Source organism: Vombatus ursinus, unplaced genomic scaffold (genome assembly GCF_900497805.2).
Source record: "Vombatus ursinus unplaced genomic scaffold, bare-nosed wombat genome assembly UNPS02014775.1, whole genome shotgun sequence".
In the NCBI taxonomy this organism is placed as follows: Eukaryota; Metazoa; Chordata; class Mammalia; order Diprotodontia; family Vombatidae; genus Vombatus; species Vombatus ursinus.
Genome location: NW_020954553.1, coordinates 7,733,789 through 7,744,915, shown reverse-complemented (window position 1 = coordinate 7,744,915; position 11,127 = coordinate 7,733,789). Strand labels below are relative to the sequence as shown.

Here is an 11,127-nt window from a genome sequence, read left to right as displayed (position 1 = left end):
AGGTCTTTTAAAGACAAAGGATTTTTTGTGTTGGTCATGGAGGTAAGCTGTTTAGGAATTTTCTAGGTATTTAAAAATCGTTGGTCTTTTACAGGAGAGCAAAAAGTCACCTCCTCTCTTTTCCACCTCCAGTTTGGATAGTACTGGAATTATAACATACTGATAACATGACTAATTTGTTAATTTTTGTTAATTATAGGTTAATTGCCCCAATAATATAGACAATCTATTTTAAAAGGCTATTAAACTGATGCAGTTTGCTTTTGTGACAAATTCTCTCTTTTTTTTTTTGTTAACACTTTTAGTCTTTTATAGAGACAGTATGGCATATAATGGATAGAGTGCTGGGCTTGGAGTCAGGAAGACCTGGATTCAAATCCTGCCTCTGACACTTACCAGCTGTGTAACCATGGGCAAGTCAGTTAACTCTGAGCCTCAGTTTTCTTATCTATAAAATAGAGATAATGATCTATATAGTACCTAATTCACATAGCTGTTGTTAAAACCCATTCAAGATAATGCATATTATCTTTGCAAATTTTAAAGTTACAGTATGTCAGGTTTTTTTGTAATACAGTGGACAATAACTGAAATTGCATATTTCCCTATAAATAGCAATTATTAGCTCTACTTTTAATGAACTTAGACCACCAAAATAGAGCTAATAATATACATTTGTATATATTATATATTTAACACATAAAGCCTACTTAAAAGATTAAATTTATCTAGTAGTAGTGATTTGCCTATTTTGATCCTTCTAGTTTCAAAATGCAGTATTTTTCAAAAATATAGTAAATTAGGGGAATGTACTTAACAAATATAGCCAAATTCATTTGGTTATTAAATACATAGCCTTAATAAAACTTCCCTTAAGTTTAAAAAAAGTCTCTGCAAATCTTTTGGATTTTTATATGCTATTAGAATCATTGTATAAACTCACTATTTATTTAATGAGATTGTTTTATAACAGATGAACTGCCTAGAATGAGATTCAAATGCCCATTCTGCACACATGTGGTGAAACGGAAAGCAGACCTAAAGCGCCACCTTCGCTGCCATACAGGAGAACGGCCTTACCCTTGTGAGGCCTGTGGGAAGAGATTCAGCAGGCTAGACCATCTAAGTAGCCATTTTCGAACAGTACGTATTTGAAAAATCTCAACGTTTATTTTTTAGTAATATGTATCTGTGGATATTAGGACAATAATATAGGGCAGCTATTTTATAAACAGCACATAAAGAGCCAGTGCTACCATAAGGCAGCCAGGATATTGCCCAAGGTACAAACAAACATGAAGGCATGCTTCCCCAAACCTAAGGCTGCTATCCCATAGGGTCATAAGGCCTTCAAGTCCCTTTCCTAGTACCTACTTACTTTCTTTTTTAAAAGGTTCTACTGATGTGTTTTGTTTTTACATTACAAGCATTTACAGATTACTTCTACTTTGGGGTTTCTTATAACAAAGTAAAATCAGTAAGTAAAATTAATAATATAGTGACCTCATCTGAAAGTTCATGCAACATTTCATATCTGTAGCATCTCCTCATTTATTTTTAAAAAATTAACAAATCTATTTTCTCCCTCACACTTTCCACTTTATTGGGTAAAAAAACAAATTTCTTGTAATAGACATACATAGACAAACAAAATAAATCCCCTCAATGGCTGTATACATGTGTGTGGGTGTGGGTGTGGGTGTTTGTGGGTGTTTATATACCCTAAAGTCATAACCTCTATGTATGTAATAGATGTCATTATTGGTCCTCGTGGAATCAAGAATGATCATTAAATTTACCATAGTTCTTACAGCTTTTAAAATTATTGTATAAATTTTTCTGGTTCTGCTTATTTCATTCATCAGTCTATGAAAGTCCTCAAAACAGGTCATTTTCATAATATTAAAGTTAAGAGTATAAATTTTACTTCACTCACCATCTGTACACATAAATCTTTACATATCTTTTTGAAATTGAAATCATCCATTTCCTCATTTCTTACAGTACAACAATATTTCATCACATTCATATACCATAACTTATTCAGCCATTCCTCAATTGTTGGACATTTTCTTAGTTTCCAGTCTTTTAGCATTACAAAAAGACTGACCTGAGGACCAATGAAACACAGAACACCTACAGTCATCAAGGGGAATCAGTGTTGATACTGGACACTGTCCTCTCACATCCCCCATTCCCTGCCCCCAACCCCAGTAAATTCAGCCCTCAACCTCCCCAGTTCTTATCTACCTCTGCCCTTCCTTAAACTGCATTTTATTCCCAGATTTCTTCCTCTCATTTTGCTTCCATTTTCTGATGCTCATTAAAACTTAGCTTCATCATGAAAACCTGTTTTGACACTTTCTTCAAGACTAATAGATTTTTAATTTCATACCCATTGACACACTAGGGCTAGGAGAAGTTGGTATAATACTTTCACCTACTGCCATTTTCAGACCATTTCTCTGCCACCATCTTTCTGTAAACATCACTTCATCTTGTTATCCTTGTTGCTTTTAATTATGGAACTCCAGATCAGGCTTCCTCTTCTGCACCAAGTTCAATACCTGGCTCAGTTGTGTTCTCCAGCCATCTTTGAATATCTTGGTCTCCTGGTTCTTCATGTCCCCAGCATTCAAGACTTGTGTTTCCAGGTTATCTCAGCTGCTCAAGAGAAGGTCCTACCTACCCCTTCATCTCAATTTGCCTCTAATACTAGAATTCTTGCTTGTTTTTTTTTTTGTTTTTGTTTTGTTTTTGGAGATAACTGGGGTTAAATGACTTGCCCAGGGTCACACAGCTAGTAAGTATCTAAGGCCAGGTTTGAACTCAGGTTCTTCTGACTCCAGGGTTGATGCCCTATCCGCTGTGCCACCTAGCTGGAATTCTTAATTATGGCTCTGGTTTCCTTTGGACTTAAGAAATTATCAACTTAAAATTACCCTACATACTTCAAATACATAAAGGATCTGTGATGTTATTGATATATATACTTTTTCCACTAGTACAGATAGTCTTTTTTTTTTTTTTAAGAATTTCTGAGGCCAAAAAAGTCATCAGTTAGTACCCAGGCCTCTGGTGGCCTAGATAGTATCACTTTAGACCACTCAGCCTGATTTCAATTTCTGACAAAGTCCTGGAAGGCATTATTAAAAGGAAAGTTAGTGACTATCAGAGATCACAGAGAGTTTCATCAGGTTTCATCAGGAAGAGGTCTTGCCGGACTAATTTCACTTCCCTTTTTTGACAGAGGCACTGGACTCACAGATCAGAGGAATAATGATAATAGTTTGCCTAAATTTTAGCAAAGTATTTGATAAATTTTCCAGTTCTTTTCTTTTGGATGTAGATAGATGGGCTAGATGATGGCACAGTCCAGTGCATTTTGAACTGAATAAATGACTAGACCTAAAGCGTAATTGTTAATGAGTTAATGCCAGCTTGTAAGAAGGTCTCTAGTTAGGCACCTCACAGGTATGTGCCTAGTCTTGTGTTGTTTAACATTTTAGCAACAGCTTGAATAAAGACAGAAATTGTATTCTTATCCAGTTTACCAGTGACCAAAGCTGGGAGGAATAGCTAACACACTGGATGGCAAAGAAAGGATTCTAAAAAAATCTTGACTGGGTTGAAGCAAAAAAAAAGCAGAAATTTAATAGGGAAAATATAAATTCTTACACTTGAGTTCAAAAAAATTAACTTCACAACCACAAAATGGAGCTTCACAGCAATTTGTCTGAAAAAGATATTTTTCATAGACTAAATGTTCAATGAGACAACAGTGATGTGGCAACTAAAAAGAGCCTTTGAACTGCATTAGAAGAGGTTCAAGTATCCAGGAATAGGGAATTGAGGGTCTATCATTATTTTGGCTTACATCTTATCCAGAACACGATATTCGGTTCTGGGTGCCACATTCTAGAAAGAATACACATGAGCTGGAGATTGTCTACAAGAGGATAACCGGAGTGGTAAGGGGCCTTAAGATCATGCCATATTCCTACTGAATGAAGGAATTAGAAACGTTGAACCAAAAGAAGAGAAAACTCAATAGTTATTTTTAGTATAATAAAATACTATATTGAAGAAAGATTAGCCTTGCTCTACTTGGTCTCAGAAGATAGAACTAGGAATAATGTATGGAAATTGCAAAAAGGCAAATTTAGATTTTACTTAAGGAAAAATTTCCCAACAATTAGTTATCTAAGAGTAGAGTAAGTTGTATCATAAGGTTAAGGGTTCCCGGTCCCTCAGTGGAGGACCTTAAGCAAAGGCAGGATGACCCCTGGTTTAGTATGTTGTGGAAGAGATTCCTGTTCAGCTACAGGTTACGCTACATGGTCTCCAAGATGCCTCTCCAACTCTCTGATTCTATAAATAAGGTTCCCTGAACATAGCTACACTGATTCCCAGAAAACATATATAGTTCTTGCCACCTGCTTTTCCTCTCATTTCTTAATTCTATGTATTATGTAATACTTAATGCCATGTACTAAGTTCACAGTGGTTCTAAGACCTAATGACAGATTTAAATTAACTGCTAAATAACATAGAGGATAATACACATTCATATGAAACCCATTAAATTCTTATGTATCATTCTTCCACAAAGGAAAAATAATTTTTTAAATAAATACTTAGGTCGGTTCCATGTGGTCAAACTGAAGCAGCATAAGACACTATAAGATGGCCTCATACTTTGAATGTCTGTGCCTAGTCTCCCATTAGTATCTCTAGAAGGCTTACCTTCCAAAAATGTTGGAGACCCTGGCCTAATAAATCAAAGAACCTAGTGATTTGAAGCAATGTCACTATTAGAACTGACTATTCACACTACAATGCTGATTTATTTCCAAACCTGATTCCGTTTATGTTCTATACATAAATTAATACTGTCCTAAAGAATATTGTCATGGCAGGCCCACTTCAATTGGGACAGAAGAGTCAGGTTACATGTTTGGGGGTTTTTTTGTGTGTGGGGGGGGTTGTTTTCTTTTTTCTTTTTTTTTTTTTTTTTTGGTGAGGCATTTGGGATTAAGTGACTTGCCCAGGGTCACACAGCTAATAAGTATCTGAGGCCAGATTTGAATTCAGGTCCTCCTAACTCCAAGGCCAGTGCTCTATCACTATGCTACCTACCTGCCCCTGAGTCAGGTTACTATTAACATAGAATTGAATTCTATGTAATTAAGCATTTTGACAACCCTTTAGGTTTTCAGATTCTGTTAATCAGAAAGATGATTTCTAAGTAAACAGGTTACAGCATAATTATTACTAGCCCTAATTGTGTTGTTGTCAAATTTTAGAAAATCTACAATTTGATTTGTTTTCAGGGTTTTACAACTAAAACTAAAACTTCTGCATATTCCACTCAGTAAGCTGTCATCTAAAGAGAAAGAGAAAAGAGTTTTCTTTCATTTGCCAATTGATCTATCACCCACTAATGCAAAGTAAAAGGGTATAACAGCACTCTTCCTTCAACTAAATTGCTGTGTAGTCTGTGTCTCTACTTTTCCTAGAATGAACTATCCTGGCAGTATTACTGCTGCCACTGCTATTTATTTAGACATTCTTGTTCTGCCCTTCTGACTCATCTATAAGAATGTGCCATACACATGAATTATACACATTAAGTAAAAGATTTTTAATCCTTTTGTGACTAGAATCCATGACTCTCCTCTGAATCAGAATTAGAGAACAAATCTATCTTAATAAAAAGAACTGTACATAAGACAAATTGTAGTCCATCAGTAATATACCACTATACATATGTATGACACTTTTTAGTTTTTGAAAGCACTTTCATATATATTATCTTCTTTTATCCTTCAACAACCTTGTGATATAGATATAGAGCAATAGATATAATGGAATGGAAAGGTTAAGTGACTTACCTAAGATCACATGGCTAGTAAAATGATAGAGCTAGAACTAGAGAAACCAGGCCTCATTTCTATTCCAGTATTATAGGATATGATACTGCTTTTAAGAAACAATGGCAGGTAATCCTTTCCCCATCAAGAAAAACTTATTTTGGTAAATTATAATTTTGGGAGAAATGTTTTCTCTAACATGACAGTGAAAGCCAAATAAAACAAGGTAGGATTTGGGTTCAGATTGTGTTACAGTGAAGATTTTAACTTTCCCAGGCTCATACTATTATAATTGGAAGGACCCTCAAAAGCATCTAGTCCAACCCATACTTACAAAATGGATCACTCTACTACCTGCAGCTTCTTCTAACCATTCCCCCTGGTACTGCCTTCTGGGACCAAGCAGGGGAAAAAAAATTGAACCCCTCTTCTACACCAATGGTTCTATCATATCCTTCCCAACTCCCACTAAATTTTATGTTTTGCCATGTTATACCTAAATATTGCTTGATTAGAGGAAAAACCAAAAACCAAAATAGGAAGGTTAAAGATTATGATATTAAAGATTTATACTTTACTTCAAAAGATTTTATTAGTGTAGATACTCCTTTCACTGGTAAAGACTGTAAAACCCCTCCATGCCAACTCGGTAGTTGCTTTTTGATGATTTACTATGGCCAGAAAAATTTATCACCCAGTGGTCAGCCTCCTTCTGGTAATTAATTAGCTACCCTCTCTGTACTCAGCTGATCTTTGTATAATAGTCCATCTACCAGGCCCATACTTGGTCTTTTCAGCTTGGTATGAAATGCCAGAGTTTGTGCTGCCATCACATCATGTTCCTTCATGCCATAAGACATCAGATAAACACTCTGCTGGAAGAATAATTTTATAGTTAACACATTTTAGAAAAATTCTATCAAGTGAAATATTCTGGAACTCAAGGATTAAATGTGATTTTACTTTAGAAATTTCAGGCTTGGCCTGAAATTATCATCTTAAGTTTACAAACTGGCATGCCTTTCTGTTTTGTAATGTGTCTTGCTTCTGAGAAGTCAATGTTTTTGTATCAATTTAATTATTCACACAGATTCATCAGGCATGCAAGCTAATCTGCCGAAAATGCAAGCGTCATGTGACTGATCTAACTGGACAAGTGGTACAGGAGGGAACAAGGCGCTACAGACTGTGCAATGAGTGCCTTGCTGAAGCTGGCATAGACAGCATCCCCATTGATTTGGGTGCTGAACAACCACTTGCATCCCCTTCAGATGGAGATAAGAAGTCAAAATGGCAACTGAGTGAAGGACAAAAAAAGTCTTATGTGGAGATTGTAGAGGATGGGTCTGCTGATCTGGTCATACAACAGGTTGATGATAGTGAAGATGAAGAAGAAGAAAAGGAAATAAAGCCCAACATTAGGTAGTTGTGAAACAACTGACCTAGCATGTCTTATATTTGAATTCTTATATTTCTCTCTTCCCCTGACAAGAGTCTGGTTAACACATCTATCATATTGGCTTTTTTAAATGACCTGATCTAATTTGCATGCATTTATGGACAAACCATTAAGTTCACATTCTGAACTATATTACTGTGGGGTACCAGTATGTTGCTGCATTGGAAAAGAGGACATAGCTTGAGTTGGCATGACGGATGAACAACTGATCTCTGAACTATAATATAGTAATACTTTTTATATATTAGAAGATCAACTTGAGAAATTTTTCAGTGATAAACATTTAAGATAAATTAACTATAGCCAAACATGAAACTTTATAAGACTTTCCAGATGCTTTTTTATAAAATAGATAAGCTATCACATATTGCATATTCCTGGGGAAAAAAGGTAAGAGCACATTTCAGAGTCTTGCTGCCCACCTCAATGCACTAATAAAAAATCTTTTATGATGATTTCATATCTGGAACAACTGGTTTGTTATTATTCCAAAATGTATAAAATGGCTTAGGAGTTATAACAGAAAACTACAGTTTTAAGATGAACATTGGAAGTTAGAAATTCATATGAAGTGCCATGGTGAAGTACCAAAAGCTGTCAGAGGTGTAAAACTTGCAAAGTGCAGCTGGAATCAGATTAAAACGTAAATGGGAAATGAACAAAATAAATAAAAACCTTTCTATTTGAGTTTGACACCACTGAGTTAAATTGGTGATTGACAAAAAGTGAGAAACAAGACAACATTTTGTTTATTATAACTTTCTAAAAGCAAGAAACCAATACTAAAATTTAGGCTGAAGTATATGAAATCTTGCTACTTCAGTTTTTCTTAGGGAAAATGTAAGAGTTTATATTGTTCTTATTGATTTTCTTCTGAAACTACTAAGAATAAAGGCAAAACCTCACTAAAATGAGAGGCTATTTAAATACAGTAGTTACTAGGCTATTAGAGTGTTGCTTAGTAAAACATTCATTTCTAATAGATTAAAATAATTAGCAATACCAATTGTTTTATATAAATTAATGCTTCTAAAACTATGAAAAGTTTCTATTAAAAAAAGTTTAAAAAATTTTTATTTTTATTACTTAGCATGCTTTAATTTTTTTTAACTTAAGCAAGCAAGTAAATTTCAGTTCTGCCAAAATTATAATTCCAAAATAAGAGTCAAAATTTGTGAGGAATAGCTATGGTGCTAAAATTGAAAACTAGATAGTAGTATTAAAGAACCTAAGCCATTCTGCATTTTAAAAAGTCAATGCAAGTGTTGTCACTTTTAAGTTAGAAATTAATTTTTTTGAGGTTAAAGGCTGCATACTCTTAAAAAATACAAAAACACCATATCACACATCAAGATGGTACCTCTTATTTATTATTTTGTATCCTTTCTAACCATTATCCTTGATACTGATTTGTGGGCATAAAATTATTAATGTATATAAGCACTAATGAAAGACCACTGTCTTTAATGGTATTCTTAGAACTTCATCAGGATTACCCTTACTGAAATTACCTAAAGAATCAAAGCAAGGGGCAGCTAGATGGTGCAGTGAGTAGAGCTCTGGCCTTGCAGTCAAGAGGACCTGAGTTTAAATCTGGCTTCACTAGCTGTGTGACCCTGGGCAAGTCACTTAACTCCGATTGCCTCACCAAAAAAAGAGGGAAAAAAAAAGCAGAGAAATCTAGCTAATGTTCTAGGGTTCTCTAACATAAACATCTCTGAATCAGGGTGCTTAAAGTTGTTCTCTGCTCATTCTCTAATGCAATTGGGAGTAATTCTGACACCTTTCCGGAATTAACAGATTTTAATTAAGAATCTATAAGAAAATAGCTAATTTGAAATTCACTCATCTGAATGAAGTAGTGTCTCCTATATGTACTCGTATTTTACACATTTATGTGCATTTACATATACATATGCACTCTCAAAGTTTATGTTTTGAATTTGCTTTTATACTATTACCCTCTCGCATGGGAATGTAAATACTGGCAGCATGAGTGTTAATATTTCTTCTCAACATATTACCATACCAGGGCACATAGAGTAATTGTATCTTTTCAGAACTGATGCTACCCCTTGACAGTAAAAAGACATTAACCAAGGGTATCATTCCCTACACCATCAATACCCAGATACTTATTAAGTGGGTCCAAACTACTGGGCGCTTCTATTATATTATAGCAAGATATAATTTAAAAATATGACAAATAACAACCTTGCAAATTTCTGATTAAATTATAAAAGATAGGTGTAATTAACTTACAAAAGGATTTCTAATAAGGAAACCTTCTAAATTGTGATTCCATACAAAGTGACTCTTTTCTACATTGATATATTCTATACAGGGGATGCTTAATAAATATTGAATTGAATTTAAGGGGACTGAAAGCTTTGAATATTATATATGAAAAAATGTTTTATGGGACAGTAATTGCTTAAGTAAGTCTTATACTAAGGATTTTTAAATTTTTTAACACAGGAAACTGGTTTAATTTGGAGTGAAGATTACAGTAGTAGACATTTTGTTCCAATCACCAACTTCTGAACTCTGTCACAACTGTCAATGGAAGAGTGTTAACTGATGAGCTTGGATCCTTGCAGAAACAATGTGGAACATAAATTCTCCATTTAAATGCAGTTCTGCCTGGAGGCAGCAAAATGAACAAATAACTTCTTGAATTCTCTGAATTCTATCATCTTAAGGTCTCCTGCCCTACATCACTTAATTGTTTATGTAAGCAAATGAACATATAACAAAGAAGCTGGCTTTTGGAATAGCAAGAGACATTCTTAATATACTCAGCTTTTCCTATAAATATGGCTAAGTTAGCTCTGAAGTTTTCAATGAAGGTCAAAACTTAAATATAGTATTTAGCAACATTAGCTCTGAGCAATTAAATTAAGTCACTTAACCTGAGTCTCCTTTTCCTCATCTATAAAATGGAGGTAGTATAATACAGTGATAAGAGCACAGGATTTAGAGTCAGACGACCTCAGTTTAAATTTGTCACTGCCACTTACTACCTGCATGACATTGGGCAAGTCACTTCACCTCTCTAGGCCTCAGTTTTCTCATCTATCAAATGAAAGGGTTGGACTACATGACCTCTAAGGTTCCTTCCAGCTCTAAATCTATGATCCTGTGATAAAGCATGGGGATGGCTTTAATATAAACCAATTAGAGTTTGATAATTTAGTTCCACAAATATTTATTATCTACTACATACAAGGCACCAATACTTACTTCTCTCAAGGAGGTTACATTCTACTGACAACTTAAGAGTTATCAGATGGTTGTTAGTTAAGTATTATTCATTAAAAATTATTTTTATAACTCATGTGGCCTGATGAATATGCCTTCCACTTATATTTTCAGCTTTTATATTTTTTTGACTATAAAACATTAAGAAACAGTATATTAAAAGTTTAATTGGTATATTATGTGGCACCATTTCCAGAGCTTTCTTGACATTCAACTATACATGAAACCTCAAATTATAAGCAAAAAATTATATGTTACATTTTGTTAAGATTTACTAGTATTCGTATTTAGCCTTTATACTGCATTTTATACTTGCAAAGTGCTGTAATCATTATCCTTCATATATCGATGAAATAGGGCAGTTATTTCACTTTAAAGATAAGGACTCTGAGGCACAAGACATTTAAGTAACCTATAAATAGCCAGTCAGTGGCAGTAATAGAAACTAAAACCATCAGATTCTTGGAATTCTAAAATATTATGTACTACTTGGCTCATTAAACTGTAATGTTTATCACTAGTTTTATAAGGTAA

At 34.3% G+C, this 11,127-nt stretch overlaps 1 protein-coding gene across 4 annotated transcripts in view; it reads left to right on the top strand.

The window, feature by feature from the left end:
- ZBTB8A (zinc finger and BTB domain containing 8A) overlaps positions 1-10,375 on the top strand; it is a 31,769-nt gene extending 21,394 nt beyond the window's left edge. For 2 of the 4 annotated variants that reach the window (XM_027864353.1, XM_027864354.1), the window contains 3 exons: positions 974-1,143; positions 6,964-7,295; positions 9,811-10,375. In XM_027864353.1, coding sequence (XP_027720154.1) covers positions 974-1,143; positions 6,964-7,295; positions 9,811-9,823 — 515 coding nt within the window. In that variant the 3' untranslated portion in view covers positions 9,824-10,375. Of the gene's footprint in view, positions 1-973; positions 1,144-6,963; positions 7,723-9,810 lie in introns of all 4 variants that reach the window. The other 2 variants (XR_003569293.1, XM_027864355.1) reach the window with 2 other exon arrangements.
- The last annotated feature ends 752 nt before the right edge of the window (positions 10,376-11,127 follow it).